The 26,411-nt window shown below is 34.5% G+C and overlaps 1 protein-coding gene across 1 annotated transcript in view; it reads right to left on the bottom strand.

The window, feature by feature from the left end:
• The window catches only part of SCN7A (sodium voltage-gated channel alpha subunit 7), a 99,671-nt gene that overhangs the window by 14,327 nt on the left and 58,933 nt on the right, over window positions 1-26,411 (bottom strand). Inside the window, exons 13-19 of the mRNA XM_055291907.2 lie at window positions 25,277-25,450; window positions 23,164-23,520; window positions 14,057-14,491; window positions 10,919-11,024; window positions 9,525-9,679; window positions 5,002-5,175; window positions 2,934-3,041 (exon numbers count right to left, since the gene is read on the bottom strand). Coding sequence (XP_055147882.1) covers window positions 2,934-3,041; window positions 5,002-5,175; window positions 9,525-9,679; window positions 10,919-11,024; window positions 14,057-14,491; window positions 23,164-23,520; window positions 25,277-25,450 — 1,509 coding nt within the window. The remainder of the gene's footprint in view (window positions 1-2,933; window positions 3,042-5,001; window positions 5,176-9,524; window positions 9,680-10,918; window positions 11,025-14,056; window positions 14,492-23,163; window positions 23,521-25,276; window positions 25,451-26,411) is intronic.

Genomic DNA, 26,411 nt, shown 5'->3' with positions numbered 1-26,411 from the left:
ACCCTGCCAGGCCAATTTTTTTTTTTTTTTTTTTAGTAGAGACGGGGTTTCACCATGTTGGTCAGGTTGGTCTTGAACTCCTGACCTCAGGTGATCCACCCACCTCCGCCTCCCAAAGTGATGGGATTACAGGTGTGAACCACTGTGCCTGGCCTCTCTTAATTTTACACTTTTGATTTCCCTCTCCTGACCTTCTTTCACTTTCTTCCTAAGGCACCATTGATTCTGTTTTCTACCATTCTAACCTTTCCTTCCTTCAGCCATTACTAGATACTAATTCTTTTGCCTGCATATTCTTGCTTATGTTCCATAGTTGTCTATCTTTGAATTAATATTTAGGCTTATAACTATGATTTCACTAACACTTTTATTTCTAAAACTAGATCACAGATCTTTTGTTAATACTTTTAAATTTGAAAGGTCCATTAATGGTTCTGCTGAAGAAAAATGCCATGTCTTTTAGAAAATCCACATACAAAGAATAAAAAGAGTGGACGTAGTTGACACATATATTTGAAAAATAGTCAGCACCTAAGACCTTAAACTTATTAACATAAATCATTAATTTTGTAAGCATGTAGCTTCCTAATACACTCAATGATATATCTTCAGTGATAATTTACAGAACTTCCAGAGGTTGAGATGAGGCTTCAGGTCTGAACCTGACTTTGACCTAAGCATGGCTACAGTTTTCCTGACCTTGAGTTGTCCACAGCCACTGTCTCATTGCCATTCTAATGAATGTACAGCATTAAATGGTACAGGGCCTAATTTCTGACAGAGTCAGTTTCCCTGGCAAATCTCTTCCTGCTTTTCTCTAAATTGGGGCAGACAACTTGCTGATTTTGTTACTTTTTTTTCCTCCCTATATGTCTAAACTTATTAGGAAAAAGAACTGGTATTATCCCATTTTTTGAAAATAAAAAGGAGTTTGTTTATTTTAGTTACATATTTACTTAAGGGGGTGTGTGTGTGCGTGTGTGCGCGCGCACGTGTGTATTTTGAGTAAATAGGCCCTCTGTAGTTTACATGTTAGAATATTCTATAATGTTTTCCTATCACTAAACTGTATTTATACTGGAAATGTGGCTGTCCTTTTTTTTTTTTTTTTTTTTTTGAGACAGTCTCACTCTGTCACCCAGTCTGGAGTGCAGTGGAGCAATCTCGGCTCACTGCAGCCTTGACCTCCTAGGTTCAGGTGATCCTCTTACCTCATCTCATCTCAGCATCTCAAGTAGCTGGGACTACAGGTGCACACACCACACCTGGCTAATTTTTGTATTTTTTGTAGAGACAGGGTCTCACTGTGTTACCCGGGCTGGTCTCAAACTCCTGAGCTCAAGCGATCTGCTCGCCTCGGTCTCCCAAATTGCCAGAATTACAGGTGTAAGCCACCGTGCCTAGGCTGTTTTGTCATTTTAACTTCAATCATATCGAACCATTCAACCACCTTATTTTCAGCTTATTTTCCACCTTATTTTGGTTTAAAAGTACTGGGCAATATCACCACCTTGTGGATCTTCATGATATGGTTAATGAAGTCTGTTTCTTATTGTATGTTACAATTACCATTTTAGATTTTTTTTTCTGAGGTATATAATTGGAATTTTGCCACATTTGGAATTTTTATGTATTTACTGAATAATCAATATATTAATTTCCCAACAAAAATAAATCAAATGTATTTAAGAAACAGATAGATAAGGCCTAAGTACTATTATAATGAGTCAACGACACATTTGTATGAATTACAAGAATATTATCATGAATCATGGACTAAGTATATATATACAAATATAATTAATGTACTTAAGTACTTTACACAATCATATAAAAGTGAAATTATTAAAATTTCTGAAATTATTTTTAAATACAATACATATTTTAAATTATTTATATTTCTGTTTGTACTTATAATAATCACTCAAATTTTGAGAGAAAAATAAACATCCACTTTTTACCAAGTGGAAAGAGTTTAAGTGTTAAGGTTTCTTAATAATAGTTTAAATGTAACACATAATACATAAACTATAGGGATAAAGATAAAGGTTAAACATTAATAATTCTCTCACTAGATTCTACCATAGCAATGAATATGTGATATTAGGTAGTAATTAAAGTGGCAGACTGATATGAAAAAAACTATGTAAATAAAAATGCAAAAACACATAAATGTATTATAAAATAAAAGGTACATTTGAACGTATTCTCCCATTTCTGTATACAATGGGTCACTGTATAGCTACATACTTATACTACTTGTAGTGGTCATAGACTCCATTTTTTTCTATTACGGGATTTCCATTTCAGGTACGAAAGATTGAACACCGGCCATTTTATAATATTCAATCTATTTTCTTTACATTGTTCAGACACGGCCATTATATAATATTCAATCTATTAATTTTCTTTACATTGTTCAGAAGAGGTTTTAACATGTGAGTGATGAAGACAGGACAGGTAAGAAATCATCGCTTGTGATTGTGACATTAAAAAAGTAAATTTATCTTAAAATTCAAACTTTTCTTTCATTCAGTGAGTAACCATTTAGGGTATACCATGTTTGTATAATTTTAAAGTTTGTTAACTGATCCAAGTTTCATTTTCTGACAATTGTATTTTTAAAATGGAGACAATTGCAGTAATATGCATATGTATATGGGGTAGAAATATATTTTTAAAACTATATTTTCTGTCTCAAATACTAGTTTCTTTTACTTGTCTGTATTGATTTTTATACTTTATGAGGAATAAGAACCTAGAATTTTAATAAACGTACCAATTCCTTTCTATTTCTAAGCAATGAAACAAAGTTTTTGTTGTATTAATACTGTTAAAGGTACAAACGAGAAGAAAACAAATCTTCCCAATTTGTGCAAATTTAGAAATTCCAAATAAAAATCTGTAGATTAGCTTAGAAACTTAGCTCTTACCTTCATTCTTTCAAATTGAGATAGAACTCTGAGGGGCCGAAGGAATTTCATGGAAATAAGTGGTTTTAGTTCTTCCCGAGTTTTGCCTATTAAGCTAAGACAAAATACCTATATATTTTTTTAAAAAAAGTGAATAGAATTCCATATTAATCAAAATAACATGTAAAATAAATGTTGCATTTGTTACAACAGATATATACAATAAAAGCTTACCAGTAAATTTGTGAATTATTTTTACATATATTTCAAAATACATTAATAATGACTTACAGAAAGTTATAAGAAAATTGTTCAGTGTTAAAATCACTTTAAAAAGATAAAATTAAACTATTTTCTGGTAATAAGGAACATATTTTAGTGAGATAAATAAAAGTTGTATATTTTATACTCTTTATGATCAATGACATATCTTTTTTGTTTGAAATTAGGTTAAGAATCAGTTTCATAATTACTTGTAATACAGTAATCATATGCAGTATATTCATTAAAACAAAATAAGAAATATATTTACAAATGCATTCATATACAAATATGGTTAAGACAATATACACGATAGGCTTTCAGAGAATAGGCATCAAGGAAGATATGAATATTGTTAAGTCAAAAGTACACACATTACAAAAAAGCATAACCAGATACTAAGGTAATCTTTAAAAGTAAATCTATTAAAGGTTAATAAATGTTCACAAATACTAAGGTGGTAAAGCTAAGATTAACTTTTATTAATATCTTCAGATTTTTCTACATTTTCAAGTCAACGTTATGAAAAATTTTTTCTTTTTACTCTTTACTAAAGAGACAGCCTTGAAGTAGGCTTTGAAGTTTGGGTATTATTTTCATAAGCATGAAGGAATCTGGACACAGAACAATGACTAGGAAACAGGAAGGCGAGTTGCAGGCATAGTATGATTTGGCTAGAGCAGAAGGCTAATTTGAAAGAGCGAACTTAGAAAAGAGATGTCAGCTATTTTAAATCATTAATTGTAGATTGGGGAGCTTCTATCATTGTTTATAGAATAGAGAGCCATTCATTCATTCAACAAAAATACTGAGAACCTTCTAATATGACAGAAATTGTTCTAGGCACAGGACTTAAAGGAGGGAAGAAAACCAAGAAAAAATTCTACCCTAATGGAACTTATAACTTAGTGGGAGAAAACAGACAATAAACAAAATAAATGAACAAATGGTACAATATTAATAAGGGGTATGGAGATGGAGAAAGAGAGTATTGGAGTGGTTGTGGTTGCAGTTTAAGTAGTGTTGTAAGGAAAGACCTTCAAAGGTTTCATTTTGGCTAAAGCATCAATGCCAGCCAAGGTTCCAGTTGGAAGGAAAAATAAGTGCACAGGCACTAAGATGAAAATAATCTTGGCATATTTGAAGTGCTCCATGAAGGCTGGTGCTGGTGGATCAGTAAATAGACCTGGACAGGGGAAAGGGAGCACAGCAGGGAATATGTTTGGATTACACAGATACTTGTAGAGCATTGATTGCAAAGATTGTTGATTTTACCCTGAATGAGATGGGTGTTTATCATAAGGTTTCAAGAGAAGTGACATGAGCTGACTTCCATTTCACAACAGTTACTCTGGTTGCTATGTGGAAAACAGAATGAAGGTATGCAGGGCAGAAGCAGGCACACCACTTTGGAATCTATTGCAGAGATCTAAGTGAGAAATTTGGGGAGATTGGATCAGCCCCACACTTGTGAACATCATAAGTAGTCTAATTGTGATATATGATTAAGAGTTAAGCCAACAGAAGAACTTAAAGATTTTAGGGTGCTGATATCATCAAGATACTGTGCAACAAACTTACATGGTTAACAGTAAATTCAAGGTGATTATTATAATAACCCAGGAATAAAGTGTTGAACTTTTAAAATTTTGGAATGAGAAGAAAATGATAGATGTTAAATATTACAAACTAAGAAAGGTGTCATGTACCAACAATGTAGAGAGAGAGGGAAAGGAAAGATATAATAAATTGACAGGAAATGAAAGAGTAAGAGTGAGGAAGAAAAAGTAAATCAAATAGCCTTTTACATTTTCTTTAAAATACGTACAATAACAACCACGAAGTCCAGCCTGTACCAGCCATTAGAGAAATAGGCCTTAAAACCATATGCCATCCATTTTAGAAGCATTTCCAGAATGAAGATGTAAGTAAAGATCATGTCAGCATATTCTAATAACATTTTAATTGTCTTTCTCTGATCAATATATATATCTTCAAAAGCCTGTGGGTAAAAAAAAAAATAAGGATTAGGTGTACAGGTAATTTCTAAAAACTCTTTTGACGTAGAAGGGAACAAAATTTTGTCTCTGATAGGCATATGGTGAGCACTGTCAGAGATTGTAGGCTCCAGGGCTGGTTCACTATGCTTGCATTTATTGACATAATCTATAAGTATTCTTATTTGACCCCATGCCTATGCCAGACATCATTAATTGATCCCAGAACTAGTTCTTAGACATAGGCTGAACCTGGCTTCATAATTGTTTTAAATAACGATCCAAAAATCCCCTCCAAAATCAGTTAATCAAACTTAACATAAAAGACAAAACCTTTAGTCACATCTGACATGGATCTTATATGTAATTCCAGGTAGCCAACTCACAGATACATGCCACTTACTCATAGAGAAACAGATATGTTTTTAAAATGTCTTTAGAAATCCCTAAGGCTATCAGGTAAACCAGTTGAAACACTGAAGATTAATTAAAACTATAATTGTTTCTCCAAAGCTTCTCAGTTTTAATGTCAACCTTAGTTTGACTACAGAATATGTAAAATCTGATCATGTCATTGAAAGCAATTTCATAAATATTTTAGCACTGAAAACAGGCAGGCAGACTTTCAATATATCAATATACATAAAAGGACAAAAAGCAAGCAAGGATTAAAATAATCTCATATAAAGAATGATGTGATTCTTAAAATCTCTTGTTAAATGGAAGTAAATACAAAATAACAATAGATTTTATGACTTTTAATTGAACCAATTATGGTGCAAACGAGTCCATAAAGATTATAAATATAAAGTTCTTAAAAATTGTATTTTGTTACATGTATTTATTTTTCAATTATTCAGGTACATAATGCAAAATATAATAAAAAGATGTACAAAAGCCTCCACTTCAATTAGCATGGGTAGAGTAGATTTCACCAGACCAATGATCCTGCTGCAAAGAACCAGAGAAACAGTACAAAGTTTAAAAAGCATTTGTTTTTAAAGGCATCACAGAGCTGCTGTATCAATAAAGAGCAGATGGGCCCTAATTGTATAAAGGAGAAGGTCAAGAATATGTTCAGAACAAAAAGATTTAACGTGTAAATTCTAATAAAAATAAAGCTAGTATCAAATTAGGCAAGATACATAACTTAGGATAGTTCATAATAATAGGGGGATCGCTACTACAAGTGTACATCTGTATGTCCAAAATAATGGGTCATCAAAATATATAAAGCAAAACTGATGACACTAAAAGAAGATTTAGAAAAAAAAAGCAATCATAGTGGGATGATTTAACACATTGTATCTATAGCCAATCAAAGAAAAACATCTTTGCTATATCACTAAGACTCCCATTGTAGATGGGAACAATGGAAATAACAAACTATAATTGCACCTAGCTACATCACATGACACATGCTTTTCAAGTACATGTTGAATACTGTAGTAGATGCTGGAGTTGCCCACCAAGAACTCCTTTACTGGTGTATCTATTCCACAGCAACCGAGTGTTGCTTGATTACACACAACTGAAGCCCTCTCTGGAGAACTGCCTCTGCTAAACAAGAGCCACCCCACCTGAGAGGCAATGTTTCCACTCCTAGAGGGACCCAGCACAATCAACGGCTGAGTGGAATAGAGATATAAATGCCAGCTGCCTTGAGTCACTCAAGGTGAAATTGTGTGGTGCAGTCTGGGCTCCAGAGCCTCCCCAAAAGATCAAGCTGAATTGAGTCTTTCTTGAGGATTATGAAGAGGCCTACATAGGGTAGGTGTCTCTTAAAAACTCTTTAAGGTCTACCTCTACCTCCTCTCCTGGCCACCTGATGTATAAATAGAGACAACTGTCTTCATACAGTGGCCTGGGAAGTACTAAGATTGCTAAGGAAGGAGAAGGATTATATACCAGAAAACTTGGTACCTATGCAGGACCTAGAAACATGTACTAGCAGGAAATGGAGGAGCTTTCCTGGGAGTGGATCTAGAGAGGGCTGCTTATTAGTTTCCTATTGTGACTGTAACAGATTACCACAAATTTAGTGGCTTAAAAACAACACAACTCTATATACTCTCATTCTTGATGTCAGAAATCACTGGGCTAAAATTGAGGTGATAAGGCTAGTTCCTTTTGGTGGCTCTGAGGGGTCTCAGTTCCTTCCTTTTTCAGTTTCTAGTGACGGCTTATACACTTTGGCCTGTGGTGCATTCTTCTATCTTCAAAGGACGACACCCCAGTCTCTGCTTCTATCCTCACATCACCTTCTTTTCTGACTCCAACTCCTCCAGTATCTCTTTTGCAGGAACCATTGTGATTATATTGGGCTCAGCTAGATAATTCAGAATAATCTCCCTGTCTCAACATCTTTAACTTGATCAGATCTGCGAAGACCCTTTTGCCATATAAGTTAACATTGAAAGGTTCTGGGGATTATGTCATGGACATATTTGAGGACCATTTATCAGCCTACCACAGGCTGGATCAAAGGGCATAGAATATGAAGCTGGATAAAAGGAATAATGTGTTGATATGGCGGTCACAGTTAACTCCAGCACCACAGGAGTTAACATCATATTGATTCATTATATTGATGATATCATGTTAATCAGACCTGATGAATAAGAAATGGTAAGTTCTCTAGATGCTTTAGAGAGACTTGTGTGCCTCCTACTCTAAGAAAGAGATACAATGCCTGGTAGGCCTCTTTAGGATTTGAAAGCAAAATTTCACACTTGGGAATATTGATCCAAAGATGCATTATCAGGTGATGCAGAAGATTGCTATTTTTCAGTAGAATATGATGCAACAAAAGATACTAAAATAGGTTGACTATATTCTAAGCAGCCTTTCCATTTGAGCCATATGAAGATCCACGATGCTAGCAGAATCTGTGATGGAGAAAGGCATAGTATGGAGGATCTGGCAAGCCCACTAGGGGGTATTTGTGTTTCCCATTCTCTCAACCTTAGGATAGGTGGACTCTGGGGTCTTTGCTCCCAGAATAGGGCATTAGGAGACATAGTATGTCTCCTACTAAAATTCAAGCTTAGATGTCATTTGCTCAATTTTTGATTTCTTGTACCAGTCAACTAGTAAGAAAGAAAGAAGTTACTATACCAGCAAGGATAATTGACCTGATCATTATGAGGAAGTGGGATGCTGTAACAAAATGAGAGGAAGAAGAAATACAAAAGTAACACAGTTTGAATCTATTTTTATTAAGTCTGAAATGGATAAAACTAATCTATGGCAGTTGAAGTCCACATGCTGGCTATCCTTGTGGAGTAGGGAACTAACTGAGGGGGAAGAGTGTTGTTCTGGCATCCTGGTAATGTTCTGTTTCTCAATCTAAGTCACAAACATGCATTCACATTGTGAAAATCATTCCTTCTGCACACCCATGGAGAGTTTTCAATATGTGTGGTAAATAACATAAAATTTATTTAAAAAATATAGGCAGAGCAAAGTCCAGTTCACAACCATGACTCCATCTTCTGTGTTCTGTGCACCTCACAGTTAACTAGATCTTGTATATAAGAATTATCCTTAAAAGATCTCTGATCTTCTTTAATCAAATACAAACAAATACCAATATACATTCTATTTTTATTCCTTTCCTACATAAAAGGCAGAGTGCCATACACTTTATTCTACACCATTCTTTTTCCACCTATTACTATATCTTGATGAATTGTAGTGTAATATGCACATAGCTTCTGAATTTTTAAAATAGCTGCACAGATTTCCATTGGATGATTTTTCATAGTATAGAGTCAGCTATTACAGACCTTCTTTGCTAACCCTTTGCTGTTATTACAAAACATTCTTCAGTGAATTACCTTGTAGAACCATTTAATGTGCAGATATTTGTAGAATTTTTTTAGAATTAAGATTCTGGGTGCAGAATTAAGATTGTAGGGTCAAATACATTTGTAGTTCACAGATCCTTTAAAGCATATGCAATAGTTCCCTTTCCTTTGATAGGTACCAAAATACAAGCATATTATGGCAGTTTTGGATGTGCAAATCGTTAAAATGTTTCATACATGAAACTTCATTAAAATCAGAAGAATCCGGTATCTATTCACATTCCATTTCCCACTGTCACTCATATATTTTGAAATTCAATATTGCAAAATAATATATTAAAAATCAATATTAAATTTAATATTAATGATGCATATATAAACTTTCTAAGAAAGTACAATATTTAGATTTTAAATCACAGAATATGAAATTTGGTGCTATACTAAATATCCTTGGAAATCTAATCCTGGTTTTGACTTTCTGAATTAACAGAATCATGATACATTTGTCCCCAGCAAAGTATCAAACACCCTGGCTGCTCACTTACCAGAGTGCCGGTGCTGAGCAGAGTAACAAGACCAATAAAACACTTAAACCAATTGTTCTCTACAATCTTGCAGCAGGTTTTCCTGATATTCTGCCAGATTTTTCCTTTCTTGGACGCTCCACTGATTTGACCAAGTGAAGATCCGCGTCCACAACCTGTCAAGATTGAACTGGTAAGAACAGCAATCTAGAAAACTCATGAAAAAGTAAACACCTGAAACTTTCTACTATGTTAATTATTTATTTATTTACAAATTATTTATTTACAAATTCTAATCCAGGTTGTCTCTGATTTATAAACATTTAATTTTTACCCATGGTGTAGTGACCACTGTAATCACTGAGCAGAAAAAGGAAAACTGGACTTAGGAGTTTGGTAGTAATGAGAGGAAAGGCATTGTGAAAGGCAGAAATGACCTAGAACATCTTGTCACTCTGCAAAACAGTCTGAGAATAGGTATTCACTAATACTACAAAAGAAAGTACACACAAATATCTCACTTCTGAATGTTACATTTTGATATAATGCCTGAAAATTTACTCTTTGAAGATTCACATGACATAATATGCATTCCTGTTTAAAAACATAAATACTTATGAGATGTTAAGAGGCATAAAATTAGTTAAATCAAATTAATTGCTTTGATTCCAGTTCTTAGGTGGCATGGAAATGGGAATTTTTATTGAGACTATTACAGAAGTAACATGGACTGTGGAGTACTTTGTGGGTAGAGTACATATGTACGGGGCTGCACTCTGTGCTCTGGCCGAAAGGGTTAGCAAAATGGAAATCTGAGGCTGGAGAAGATGTTGATATGCAGGTGACAAAATGAAGATATGGAGGTAGGCGGAGTTTAAAGCCAAAACATTTTATTTTAGAATTTTGTCTTGTGTTAAATTATACTATGAGTAGTATTGTGGCAGTGGAATATTATTGATAATGGTGATTCCAAAACACATTTTTCATGCTGTAAGTAATATTGGACAAAAATACATAATATTCATATTTGATTTTATACTGGTAGCTATACCACTGTGTGCTTTAGAACAGAGAACAATTTAGGAGTAAAACAGAAAATCAGTATAGTTAAAGCAGCACTGAGATGTGTGTGTATACACATACACATGCACACATATACCTATATATGTTGAAGTCAAATGAAGTGTTCTTAGATCTCATGAAATAGGGCCAATATTTAAGTTACTCGTATAAAAATGGCCTATAACTGTCAGAGGAAAACAAATTGTAATGGTGCCACTTATATATTTAACATGAATATTAAGAAATGTACAAAGATTCAGTCAATTGACTGACATACTGGATATGGAACATAGACATTTTGACAACTTATAATTCAAATTAGTTTCCCAGCAAGATTAACAACATTTTCTTACCATTTTTAGGATGCTTTGATCTTTCACCTCCATAGAACATTTCTTCTTCTTCAGAGATAGCAATATCAACAGTACTGCATTCAGATGAGCTAGATTGCTTTATTTTCTAAAAGGTGAAGTCCCACCAAAAAAGTTGTGATTAAAGTTTCATTTACCCACGGTGGTCAAAGTTTATTTCATTTTCAGAAGTAAGAAAAATTTTATACAGAAATAATATTATTAAGTTTAAAAGACTTTCGGCCAATTTCATGACTGAGATTAAAATGCATACATATTGGTAAGAGGTGAAGTTCAAAAAATATTGTATGATACTTATTTTAAACTAAAATAACATTTAGATTAAAATTAATGTTTAGTTTATAACACTTTGCTTCTTAAAGATGTATAGGCTGTCTCCAATTCACAAAAGGATTTGCGTTCCAAAGTTTTCTTGAAGTCACAAGTTTCCCATGTATGCTACTTCAATTAGGTGAGTAGAATCAAAACAAATCATTCCTTGATGCTAAAGATGGGTAGATAATAGTGCACCTAGGTTTCATTGTAAAATTCAGACCATAAGATGGTCTTATGTATGTCATCATAGGATGGGATTTATCATGAAGTAAAATGAGGGAAAGGCACAAGAAATAGGGATAAGGACAGGCCTGGGAAAGGGGCACAGCCTTACAAAAAGCACCCAGATGCAGAATTGACCTTCTTTCTCACTCTGCTTTTGACTGAAGTTCAAGGCTGGGTAGAATAAGGTGGTCATTGCTTTACACAGGTAATAGTGCAAATGATACTCTTTGCCTTTATTTAAAATTATTTTCTCACAATATTTTACTTTATTTTAAAATAAGTATACCGTAAATCATTCTTTAAAATCACCAAGATTCTAAGGTTAATAGCATGTAAGTAATATTTTCTAATTAAAATAAAAATGAAGGCAAGTGTATTTTAACATTTGGAATGAAACCAATCTTATTTCGTAAAAATTAAGAGAAAAATCTAGGTAAAGTCGAGTGCCAAAAAAAAAAAGAAATTATCAATATTTTGTCCTACCTCTTGGACTTATACACAGTAAGGGTCAAGGAAATACAATTAGAAAGCTTTTTTTGCTTTAGTCCTTACGTGGTCAATTGTCAGTAAATCATTATAGTGCTCAATTAAAAAAAGTAAAGTATCCAGCAGAATATTATTCTTTTTTACTTCCATTACTTTTATATATTATTTATTTCTAATGAAATAAAATCTGTAGCAATATATTTATTTGAGACTAGGCGTTAAGTAATTTAAATATAATATTTGACACTGAGTAATTAAAATTATACATCATACATTTATATTTTTAAAGACTTGTAAAAAGCCTTGTACATATCCTATTTGATGTGATTTTTCCAAAATACCTGTGAGTAGGTATTTTTCTAATTTTACAAATAAATCAAGACTCAAATTATAAATCATTTATTTTGATAGAAGATTACTTAATGGCATAAGAAAGTGACCATGATATACTTCTGCATTACAAAAAATACAAGTTACAAAATACGATGTGAATTTTGATGTTATTTTTATAATATGTAAAGATATATGCATATTTTTAATAAAAATAGGCTGGAAGTACAGATACCAAAGAAACAAGACAGTGTATCTCTGAATTATCAGATCATTTATAATATTTTTGTGTTTTATTTTTGGCTGTGGGTATATCAACATCCTAAGTAGTCATGGGCTACACAATCTAGAAAGCATCTAACTAAATATATAACTAAATATATAAATAAATGAATACATCTTTTGTGAGTAGTTAATCAACCAACAAGACCAAATAACTACGCAGCATAAATAACAACTGCAATTTCAATATTTACAGTTATTTAAAGTTACAGCTTTCCTATGTATTTTCATACTCCAGAATTTCTAAGGAGATTAGCATGAAGTTTTCAGCAACACTCCAACATGTTGTGCGGTGGTAAATAGCAATTTCACCCAGAAATGGATGGTAATCAAAATCGTTAATGAAAATTGAGAAGTGTGCTGAGTAAGAATTTATGCCTGTTTTATAGTCATTACTATTAATTTAAAAGGTAAATGAATCTTAGACTATTGGGCATGTGGATTAAAAACGTTTCTCTAACTAAAATAAAGATGGCTTTAGTAGGTGATGGAAAGACCTTGGATAATTGAAACTGAATTCCTGTTAGAAGACAATTTGTGAAGTTATTGTAGAGAGCATCTGCCAAAACAGAAGAGGTCTGGGAAACAAGATGGTGCCAGAGGTGATGGGGACCTGTAAAGAGACATTCCCTGACCCTCCAGTGCCCCTGAGTGATCTGAAATGATTCCCCAGTGCGGTCCAAGGTAAAAAGCCCTTGTGCAGATGTGATGTCTGTAGGTGTAGCTTTCTATGAAATTACACCTCCTTCTAAAACACAATGCTGCTTGCAAATGGAGACAATAAGACTGTTTCCAGTAGGGTGTATATTTTAGAAGCTGAGTGAACAACAGTATCTACCCTTCTTTGAATGTGACCCTGATTTTTTTAAAGCCAGTGCGTTACAAAGCTACCAACTGTTCACAATCCAAACTGGGAGGTTTTAAAAATTCCTTTAGTCCAACTTAATTATAATGTCCAAATATGGGCAGAAATGATCTGACTCAAATCTTGAATTCTAGCAAGGAAGAAGGAATTGTAGCACTCTTCTAATTCAATCTCCCATTTTAAGATTATGAAATCCATGGAAATTTAGTGATTTCTTAAATCATACACCTTGATTTTGAAAACTTTGGTTTCCTCAGTATACTTTTCAGCATCCTCAAACTGCCTGGTTATTAATTTATAGAATGTCACAATTATATCATCTAATGTTTCCTAAGTGCTTACTCTTTACTAGGTATTGTTCTATGCACTATCACCTGCCCCCCCCCGCATGGAGTAAATGCCATTTTAGCCTCATTTAAATATGATAAAACTGAAGCTTGAAAAGTTTAAGTAATTTGATCAAAAGCATAAAGTCAGAGGCTAAGAGTGGTGGAGCTAGGAGTGATGGAGTTAGAATTGAGTGGATAATCTGGCTGTGGAACTTCGGCGCTGATTTACTTCCTTATCAACAATACTATAAATCACCACTAAGCAATCAGGATATTTAAACATCTTACCTCTTTGCTGCCTCCATCACCAGACTTACTCTGAATCTCCTTATTATCCAGATTTTCTATATCAGATTCTCCTGAAGCAATTGGTACAGTTTCTGAGACACTAGGACTGGGAATAAGTGATTGGCTCTCATTTTCAGTAGTGTTTTTCTCTGTGCCACTGCTTTTTTCCTTATCTTTGAGAAATTCTTGGGTGTTGCTCAATTCAGAAAGGGTATGGTCAGAAATATCTTCTTTAACATATACCTCATTTACATGGTCCATTGTGTCCTTTGGGACATTTTGTGTTTTGCATAGTATTTTAAGAAGCACATAGTTTATTCCTTTTTTAATCCTTGCCACTGCAAGCTGGAGATTTTTTGCTTCATTATTCTCTTCAGCTGTTACATCCTTGCATGAACTAAATGAGCTCACCAATGCCAGAAACAGGTAAAGTACCTAAATAAGGAAGTAAAATGAGGCTAAATGTATCTCATTTTGTTTCATTTTAAGTAATGAAAAGTTTGTTTACAAAACTGACTTGAGAACATTTAACATCTACTCTGCTAGCATTTTTCAAGAATACAATACATTGTAATTAATAACTGTAGTCACCATGCTGTACAATGCATCTTTTGAACTTATTCTTCCTATTTAACTGTAATTATGTGTCCTTTGAGCAACAGGTCCTCAATCTCCACTTTCCCCTAACCACCCCAACTTCTGGTAACCACCATTCTGCTCTCTACTTCCAGAGTGTGAAAGAACACTTAACCCATTTATGCCTAGTATTCCATTATTGGAAGGCTAAGCTTGTGGGAGTTATTTATATCCTATTGCTCAAGGTCATCACCAAGGTTGATTTTTCACACAAAAATTGCAACTCCTGGCATAAATGGGTTAAGTGTTCTCACCATAAAAATGATAACCATGTGAAGTAATGCATTTGTTAATTATCCATATTTATCCATTCCACAATGTATGTCTACTTCAAAACATTACCTTGTACACCATAAATACATACAATTTTATATGTTAACTTAAAAAATAAATTTGACCCAAAAAGGCTGACCTGAGATTTGAAAATGAAGCATATGAACTACAGTACTAGTCAGTTCTTATCCATCTACCACAGGGAATAAACAGTGTGTCAGGTGCCGTGCTAGGGATTTGTATAGCAAGAATTTATTTTAAGCTCATGACATCCTATGCAATATGATTTCTCTTTTACAGATGAAAAAGGCAAGGTTTACAGATGTCAAATATCAAACGATCAAAGGTTACATAGATTAGACCCAAGTCTGCTTTATTCCAAAGCTTATTTTCTCACTGAGTCAAGCTGTCTCACCCAAGGTGAGCAAATAAGTTGTTTTTCCAGGCAGCTCACTTCACTTCAGCCCTGTTCCAGGAAAACATGTAAGAATTCTGCAAACCCAGGAAGAATGATATGGGGAAAGAGCTATCCATGGTCCTGAATACCATATCTAATGGCTTTTGTGGGATGAAAACACAGATGCTAGGAAGATTAGTTGATTATCTGTTGTAGTAAATTTGGTCAAACAAGAAACAGATGAGTGATGGAAGACTCATTCCTAATACTTGTAACTTATTTTTAACTCAAAGATAGTGTATATTTTGACTTTTACTATCACTTAGAAATATGATCAAGTACTAATCACTTTCCAGAGAATCAGATTTTAAACTTGTTTATAATTGTAAGACATATATTACAGTTTTGGATAATTAGGCTGACTATTTATGTGTAGATAAAATAAGTATGTGAGCATCTCCAAAGACTCATATTTTGAAACTTCTTTCAAAATTTTAGATCTATGTGAACAGTTGAGTTTCTCAAACACTCCAATAATTACTCGTTTTCTCATGGACATGCACATCTGGGATAATTAGAACTTCCCACCTAATAGTGTTTAATCCTAATGGGTTACATTTACTTCTCTTTATCTAGATCTTCCTATTTCTTAGGAATAGAGAAGGTTCAAATAAAACTTGTATAGAAAAATCAAAGTATTTTGCAGTGAATAAAGTCATCAAATAGATAATCTTATCCATAGTTTTAGCATAGCAATAAAATTTTGGTTATAAGATATATCAATATGGGAAATGTTTTGTGGGTTAGAGCTTCTGAAAAAATGGCAGATATCTTTTATAATCCACAATGAAAGATTCTCAGAAGAGAAAAACTAAAACAGAAAGGACAATGATCAAATGCTAATAGCTTCAGAAATAAAGAAATAAAGCAGACTTAGGTCTAATCTATGTAACCTTTGATCCTTTCTGTTCTCCCACTAGCGTCTCCTTTGGCAATGAGGGTTACTTATAGATAATCTAGGCAGGACCTCCATGGCCCCCATAGGAGCCACACTATTAGCAACTCTATCATTCTCAAAGGACAACAGTTTCGTGATATAAGACGGTGAGACCAGATATAATTTAAGACAGTCAGTTGTTTCCTTTCCTTCTATTGTTTGGCTAAGTATTAGGCACAGTGTGAAATAAGGGAAGGCTGTTAGTGTGTTTCATGACTGTAAGCTTCATATGAACAAAAACCATGTTTTCTCTTAATTAGACAACCAGCACCCTGCTAAGCACAAAATAGGTAATAAACAAATATTTATTTAAAAAAATAATTGATTATAGAATGAATAAAAAATAGATTTTGTGCTAGGATTTGAACAAGAAAAAGTTTATGCTATATTAATCATATTTTAAGGAAATTACATCAAAGGTTTCTTATATCTTAGACACACATGCACACAAATATACACACATACATTCATATATATATATATATATATATATATATATATATATAGTGAAAATGTTCAATGCCTAAAAATGAACGTAATCTTAAAAGTGCTGAGTGCTCTGAAACTGTAATATAAGATAAGAATTTTATAACACTAACAAATGCTACCACTTTGTTCAGATGTGGTCTGAATTAAAAATAGCCTACTCTCTTTAAGGATTTAAAGGAAAAGACAGGCTGTGTAAGTGGCACAAGTTACAGACAACTGATTACTACTTCTAATTTGAGCATTAACAAAAAAGAGAGCAGAAAATGCAGAGATTTGTATTATATAAACTCAGAGTAACTTTATTCTAGTCACAGAATCTGTAACCAGATTAAAAACATATATTTATTAATTTTGTGTTAAGAGAGAAAAGGTGAAATAATGTGTATAAAACAAAACTTTATACAAAATTCCCCTGAATTTTGTTTTCTTGCCCCTCAAAGATATCCATAAATTGAGTGAGAACTGAGCAACTCATAGCAAAATCAAGCAGCATGAAAGAGGAAGAACGTTCAAGATTTAAGTAATTACTTTCTGATTTGTAATCAACAAATAAACAGGTATGAAGGAATTTAACATGTATTGAGGCTATTTAATTTTAAATTTCTTGAGTTACACCTTAACATATATTTAATTTGGGATTATACAAATATATATGGAATAACATATGTATCTATGATCATATTTTTTATTTTTAAAAGGCAACTGAATTTTGTATTAAGTTTTCTCTTTCTTTTATTTTCATGTTTCTATCCCTCAGTGTTTGGTTTATGTAACCAGTCAGATACTATATTTCACTTGGTGACAATTAACTAAATCACAAGTAAAACACCTGGAATGAAATTAAAATTTGCCCAACTAAAACTTGTTAATAATATTAAATAACTAACAAAAATCTGGTAAAGATATAGGGGTTAAATTTTTCTACAGTGTAAAGAAATGATTTATGTAATTTATGAATTACTTATAGGATGCTAGGTGATTACATTTAAGTTATAATAACTCTGTAAGGCAAGTATTATTATGTTCATTCCTCCATTAAGTATGGTCAGGTTCAAAGAGGCTGCGTAATATGCACGAAGACACTTATTTATTAAGTGATTGAAATGGTTTGTCTTTGCTCCCATCCAAATCTCATCTTGAATTGTAGTTCTCATAATCCCCACATGTTGTGGGAGGGAATCGGTGGGAAGTAACTGAATCATGGGGGCAGTTACCTCCATGTTGTTCTCACGGTAGTGAGTGAATTCTCACAAGATCTGATGGTTTTATAAGGGGCTTACCCCACCTTCGCTCTCCACTTCTTGCTGCTGCAATGTGAAGAACGACATGCCTGCTTCCTCTTCCACCGTGATTTTAAGTTTCCTGAGGCCTCCCAAGTCCTGTGGAACTGTTAGTCAGTTAAACCTCTTTCTTTTGTAAATTATCCAGCCTTGGTTACGCCCTTATTAGCATCATGAGAATGGACTAATACAGTAAATTGATACTGCAGAGAATGGGGCACTGCTGTAAAGATACCCGAAAATGTGGAAGCAACCTGGGTAACAGGCAGATGTTGGAATAGTTTGGAGGGCTCAGAAGAAGACAGCAAGATGTGGGAAGTTTGGAACTCCTAGAGACTTGTTGAATGGTCTTAACAAAATGCTCATAGTGATATGGACAACAAAGTTCAGGCTAAGGTGGTCTCAGATGGATATGACAAACTTGTTAAGAACTGGAGTGAAAGTGACTCCTTTAGCTGTGCTTTGGCAGAGACTGGTGGCTTTTTGCCCTTTCCCTAGAGATCCCTGGAACTTTGAACTTGAGAGAGATGATTTCAGGTATCTGGCAGAAGAAATTTCTAAGTGGCAAAGTGTTCAAGAAGCAGAGCATAAAAATTTGTAAAATTTGAAGCCAGATGATGCAGTAGAAAAGAAAAACCAATTTTCTGGAGAGAAATTCAAGCTGGCTGCATAAATTTGCACAAGTAATGAGGAGCCAAATATTAATCACCAAGGCAATGGGGATAATGTCTCCAGGGCATGTCAGAGACCTTGGCAGCAGCCCCTCCCATAACAAGGCACAGGCCTAGGAGGAAAAAATGGTTTTGCAGTCTAGGCCCAGGGTCCCCCTGCTGTGTGCAGCCTAGGGACCTGGTGCCCAGTGTCCCAGCTGTTCCAGCTGTGGCCAAAAGGGGCCAAGGTATAGCTTAGGCCATCACTTTGGAGTGTGCAAGCCCCAAACCTGAGCAACTTCCATGTGGTGTTGAGCCTGCTGGTGCAAAGAAGAATTGAGATTTGGGAATCTCCACCAAGATTACAGAGGATGTACGGAAATGCCTGGATGTCCAGGCAGAAGTTTGCTACAGGGGCAGAGCTCTCATGGAGAACCTCTGCTGTGGCAGTGTGGAAAAGAAATGTAGGGTTGGAGCCCCCAGAGTCCCCACTGGGGCACTGCCTAGTGGAGCTGTGAGAAGAGGGTCACTGTCCTCTAGACCCCATAATGGTAGGTCCACTGACAGCTTGCACTGCACCTGGAAAAGCCATAGGCACTTAACACTGGCCTGTGAAGGCAGCTGGTATCAGGGCTGTACCCTACAAAGACACAGGGATGGAGCTATCCAAGGCCATGGGAACCCACTTCTTCCATCCGCATGCCCTGGATGTGAGACACAGAGTCAAAGGAGATCATTTTGGAACTTTAAGGTTTAATGACTGCCCTATTGGATTTCAGACTTGCATGGCGGCTGTACCCCCTTTGTTTTGGCCAGTGTCTCCCATTTGGAATGGGTGTGTTTATCCAATTCCTTACCCACATTGTATCTAGTAAGTAACTAACTTGCTTTTGATTTTACAGGCTCATAGGTGGAAGGGACTTATCTTATCTCAGATGAGACTGTGGACTTGGACTTTTAAGTTAATGCTGGGATGAATTAAGACTTTGGGGGACTTTTGGAAAGGCATGATAGTGTTTTGAAATGTGAGGATATGAGATTTGGGAAGGGCCAGGGGTGGAATGATATTGCTTGGCTGTGTCTCCACCCAAATCTCATCTTGAATTGTAGTTTCCATAATCCTCATGTATTATGGGAGGGACTTGGAGGGAAGTAATTGAATCATGATGGTGGTTACCTCCATGCTATTCTCATGATAGTGAGTGAGTTCTCAGAAGATCTGATGGTTTTATAAGGGGCTTTCCCCTGCTTCACTATGCACTTCTCCTTGCTGCCACCATGTGAAGAAGAGCAAGCCTGCTTCTCCTTCTGCCATGATTGTAAGTTTCCTGAGGTCTCCTTCACCCTATGTAAATGTGAGTCAATTAAGCCTCTTTACTTTATAAATTATCCAGTGTCCAGTATGTCTTTATTAGCAGCATGAGAATGGACTAATACAGTGATATAACTGAAATTTGAACCTATGTTTCTTTGATTCTGAACTTTGCTTTTTCTACAACTCAACAAGACAGAACTATTTAAAAACCAATTCATTTCCTTTGGCATATAATAATTTTTTTGTAAGGTTTCTGCATAAGGCTTAAAATCACTGCTGAGTTTTCTTAGATGAGTAAGACAAAATTAATTTTTTAAAATGTGAAATACCTTCCTTTTACACCAACCCACATTAGAAGTGTGGAGGTTAAAAAGGTCAACAGCTTTAAAGATTATCTCCTTATATTCTTCCCTCTTCTACTTATTCTACTGCCACTATCATGATGTTTCACAGTTGGATGACTGCTGAGGAAAATTAAGCTGGAAGGATTTAGTGAGCCAAGAAATATGATGGCCAATAAATTGGAAATGGAGGTTTATGTAACTCCATTTATCCTAGAATCCCTCTGCACATTGATGAAGTTTCTGGTTAGTAGAAACAACAAAAAATAGAAACAGATTGGAGTTCAAAATCAAAGAAGCAGGAATGTTTAGGCAAATATATTTATTATATATTTATATGTTATATCATACATATATGTATATATACATCACACACACACACACACACACACACATATATATATAATGCCTCAGTATTTCTGCTTCTTTCTCTTTGAATTATGTGTATGTGTGTGTTGTTGTTGCTTTCCTCAACAGCCATAACTCTTCCTTTTGGAAACAGAAACATAAAATTTATTTAGGAAATTACACTTATCCTCTTATTAGACATAGGATTTGGGTTTGATCTTATCCCATCTCCAGCTGTAAGAGAGAGCTATGTACAGTTTAACATAATAAATGCATTCCACACCCTGGGCAATGGAGATTAGTTAAGAATGGGCATGTGATTCAGCTAATGAGATAATAGGAAAAATCGGCTGTGGCTTCTAGAAAAGAAATTCTTTCCTCTATTAGACCTGATATAATACAAAGATATGAGGCTTTAGACTGCAGCAGCCATCTTGATAAAACAGAGGATACTAGCTAGCAAGGAGCACAGAGAAAAACAGAATCGAGATCTACAAAGACCTCTCCGTAATGATCCCATTTAATCACTTGTGTCACACCCAAACTGAAGCAAGATCTATCTCTGATATTTTGAGTTATGAGTTATGTATGCTGATATATATGATCATTTTTTGTTTCAGCCAGTTAGAGTGGTGTTTTATATCACTGGGAATGAAAAGTGTACTACTATAACCACAAAGAGCAGAAGATATTGAAGTATTTTTTACATGTTGGGCACCGTTCTAGGTTTTATAATAAAGAGGAGAGCTATGGTCCTTTCTCTCATGGTGCTTACAGTTTAATAAAGAAGATAGAGAAGTACACTAACAATTAAATACAATGCCAATGTGATAATTGTATGAAAAGGGTCTTCTCAAGGTGAAACACAAGCAATGTGGACAGGTAAAATTGAGTCTAACCTGCAATTTTTTTTCAGTCTTTTGGAAAATGTACTTGATCTTTATGACATGAGTAAAAAGAAAATACCAAGTCTTGTATTCCCGTAAGAATCATTGTTTTAATAAGCCATACCTTTTCCATAGATGCAGTGAAAGCTACTTATTTAATTCATTAAAAACACTTCAGTTATTAGGAAACTTATAAGTGAAGGCTTTCTCTCTTAGTTAATGCATAACATTTTTATAGACCAGTGGTTTTCAATCTTGACTACACAATTTAATCAACTGAAGATTTTCAAAAAATCCTGATGACCAGGTCATGTCCACATACCAATAAAATCAGAATCTCTAAGAATGGATTCTAGGCATCAGCATATTTTTATTAATTCCCCAAGTAATTCCAATGCCAGGAAAAGACTGATGGCAATGTTACATTTAAGTGCTTCTTAAAATTTAATGGGCACACAAATCACCTGAGAACAGTGTTACAATGTAGATTATGCTTGCATAGGTCTGGAATTGGGGTCTGGGAGTCTGTATTTCTAACCGCCTCCCACGTGATGCCAATATTACATTGAGTAACAAGGTTAGAAGCTAGTGCTATCCAATGGAAGTATGATGCAATCATATATGCAATTTTACATTTCCAGTGGCCACATAGAAAGCACAGAAAAACAGGCAAAATTAATTTTACTAATACATTTTATTTAACAAATATATTTAGTTAAATACAATATACAATTTGTATACAATAAATACAAACATATTTGTATTTAACTAAATATATATTTAACTAAATACAAATAAATAAAGGGAGACTATTGTATTTGTATTTAACTAACAGTATTTGTATTTAGTTAAATACAAATACAGTAGTCCCCCCTTATTCAGGGCAGATAAATCCCAAAACCCCCAGTGGATGCCAGAAGCAGAGGATGGTACCAAACCCCATGCATACTACATGATCTGACAGCCCAGACAGCTACTAAAGGACCAATAGGTAGCGTATACGGCATGAATATGCTAGACAAAGGAATGTTTCATGCCCAGAGCAGGACAGAGTGGTATGGCAGGAGATTCCATTACACTACCCAGAATGACATGCAATTTAAAACTTATGAGTTTTATATTTCTGGAATTTTCCACTGGATGTTTTCAGACCATGGCTGACCACAGGCAACTGAAACCACATACAGTGCAACTGAGCATAAGGAGGACCTACTGAATTATCATTAAAAAAAGCATTCAATATAAAAATTATTAATGAAATAGTTCACATCAATTTTTGTGTAAGACTTCAAATCTGGTGCATATTCTACATTGACAGCACATTTCAAATGGGACTAATCATATACCAGTTGATAATGACCACATCTGGATGGTGGGTTACTCTATTGGACTACCACAGTTACAGACCATTAGATCCCATCAATGCACATCATGAAAATACCAAACTACCTTATACCAGTTTTCAAGGAAAATGTAAAAGAATTGACTACTTACCAGTAAATTTCCAATTAAAACGACCATCAGGTAAAAAGGAATACACCAGGATTGGCCTGCAACCTCCATACAGTCCCACAAGGTCTCTACCCACTCTCCACAGAGAATTCGGAACACATTCAGGAAGGAGTGGAAAAAGTCATGCATGTGCCAGCGTGGGAGTTGACAGTCTTTGTCTATGTGGCAGACAAATTCTTCATAATTCTGACCAAACAGCTTCATGCCGAATGCAGCAGAAAAGAAGATGAATGTGAACAACAACAGGACCAAGTCTTTCAGGGCCACCCATGAGTTACTAAGAGACCACATCAAAATCTGGAATGTTGGCCAATACTTTCCCAACTTGAAAATTCTCAGCTAATAGAGCAATGTAAAATCAAGACAAGAAACAAATGACAAAAAACTTGATCAGTGTATATTACAAGGTACAGCGTTATATGCATACACATACATAGCCTTTAGAGTTTTAAGCATTATTAATATTAACTACTGAACATTCATTTTGTGAAAAATTCTTAATACATCTTAAATATTCTATAATTTTGTATACTCAGTCTATACATATCCTCTTCTACTGATGTATTTGCCAATTCCCATTAAGCATTATACTGTTACAATTCCTCTAGCTTTATATTTTATTAACTGTTAGGGCAAGTATGCATTGTTTGTTTTTGCTTTACACAATATATTGAATATTTTTTCACATTTTTTCCATACATTGACATGAAAATGATAGTGAAAGTCTTTCAGGATCCAATGGATTCTGATGAAGGTACTATCATGTATTTCCCTTTTAAAATAACACGTCAAAGACCAAACACAACATTCTAGGTTTATTTTGAATAGTCCCCTTCCTTTTACTAGATTTTTTAAAATTTCTATTTATACAGAACAAGATTACCTTAATATTTTTGGTCACTATATCACAGTAAACTTACCGTCGACTAGATCTCATACATCATTTTTATATAGGCTATACCTTCCTGACACTTTCTTTTCAATTTTTTTTTTGTTTGTTTGACAGAATCTCTCTCTGTCACCCAGACTGAGTGCAGAAGCACAATCATGGCTCACTGCAGCCTCCAACTCCTGGGCCCAAGTGATCCTCCCACCTTAGCCTCCTGAGTAGCTGACACTACAGACATGAACCACCACTATGACTAATTTTTTATTTCTTTTTTAGAAGTGGAGTCTCACTATGTTGCCCAGGCTGGTTCCAAATTCCTGGCCTCACTTCTTGACTTTTTCTATGTTCAGCTGTCTTTCTGAACTCAAGAGTGAGATCTTACATTTATCTATGAAAAAAATTAATCATCTTAAATTCAGTCTATTACTAGCCTTTAAAATATTTTGATACTATCTTTTAGCACATCTTCTGCAATTGTCAGTGTTGTTTCATCCATAAATTTGGTGACAACATCCTGTATATATTTCTCTTATTCATTAGAAAAGGTTATGGATGAGGATCTAAGATAGGATTCTGAATGAGCTGCCCTCTAGGAAGTAACCATTAGAATAAGATTAAATGGACTTAATTGTTCTTAGTTCCTGCTACATTCCTTCAACCTGTCACCAGAATGTGACCATGTATAACTCATCTAAAGTATATCATTTCAATAAACATTATTCTCATAACATCATTCCCTTGTTTAATTTTCTGAGTCTCACCATTACCCTACCCCATAGACATACACTAATTTTTACCTAATAATTATCATAATAACATTCTGCTGGCCTGACTGGTCTTCCTTTATACCTGACATTTAGAAATATTCACCTTATTTCGGCTTCTTGGTGACATATTAGCATTCTACTTTGGAGACTCCTCGTTTTCTTGCTTTCCAAAATGTACTCAGTTACCCTGACCCTGCTTCCTAAAACTGTATCTCAAATTTGCTGCATATATGGCATTATTTCATTTAACACTGTGGTCAAATAACAGCATTGGAGACTGCTTACTCTTTCCTTGGCAACAAACTCTTTATATACTAATCAATTCATTTAATACTTCCAGTGTCCCAATGGGACAGGTATTACTGTAGCCCCATTTTATGTCTGCAGACACTGAGATAAACTTTGATCAAATAAAAGTTAGGTATTGGATTCCACTTACCATCCTGAATAATCGAAGAAGAGCCATTCCTGCAACATCTGCTAGACAAAGTTCTATTAAACCATGGAACACTATCATGCTATCAAAAATGTTCCAACCTACTTGGAAATACCCATATGGATGCATTGCAATTATTTTAAGAATCATTTCTGCTGTGAAAATTCCAATGAAAACCTAAATCAAAACCAAATACATGGGTGAGAATATGATTCCAATAGCTGTATCAGAATCTGCACACACAAAATCTGTAACACACACTGTTTACTTGTCACTGTCACATTCTTCACAGCTTCTCTGTCAAGATCTGGTTAGTTGCAGAGTCTGCATTGTAAGGACAGACTCATACATTTTATTTAACAATCTAATGTCAAACACTATATACAGAATCTTTTATTATTTTAATAAAATTCATCCTCGAAGAAAACAAAAGAATATTTCAGGGTGAAGAGCTTTCAATTTTGAATAGTTATTTTTGAGGTACAGAGTACATGATACGATATTTAATTTTTCAACCTCTGAAAAAACATAACATGAACCTATGGAAGCTGTCCTTTAAAAACTGTACTGGCAGAAATCACTAAATTGCTGTTTTGGTACCAAATAAATGTATAATTTGAAACTTCTAGCAGTTTGGCTGTTTTTATTAGTACCAAGCAACTAAACAACAACAATGGTGAAAGAAAATACATTTAAACAATATACATTTGCTTGAATGTGACTTATTTTTAAACTCACAGGAATATGTTTTGTCTTTTGCATTGTATGTGAAAAAGGACCGGTGAGTCTCAAAAATACCAGGCTAAAATGGTAAGTTCCAATCCTGGGCAAAGATACATGGTTAGAACAGAGAGGGCCAACTGCTCTTTTAATCAGAATTAAGAATTCAGGAGTCAGGTGCCTGTTATTTCACCTCTGCCCTTCTCTGATCTATGAGCTAATGGTACCAAGAGACTGTATATTTGGGAAGGGAGGGGCAATAAATAATTTCCATGTAATGTAACTGCCAAGCATCTGGCTAGGAATCCCAAATTTAAACTGGGGAATTTTAAATTCCAGCTGTAAAACTATTCAATGAGAAGAACATTTACAAAGCAGGGCTTGGAGGGATAAAGCATAAACACAATGCTTCATTCAA

Source organism: Symphalangus syndactylus, chromosome 9 (genome assembly GCF_028878055.3).
Source record: "Symphalangus syndactylus isolate Jambi chromosome 9, NHGRI_mSymSyn1-v2.1_pri, whole genome shotgun sequence".
NCBI classification, from domain to species: domain Eukaryota; kingdom Metazoa; phylum Chordata; class Mammalia; order Primates; family Hylobatidae; genus Symphalangus; species Symphalangus syndactylus.
This window is presented reverse-complemented; position numbering and strand designations above follow the sequence as displayed.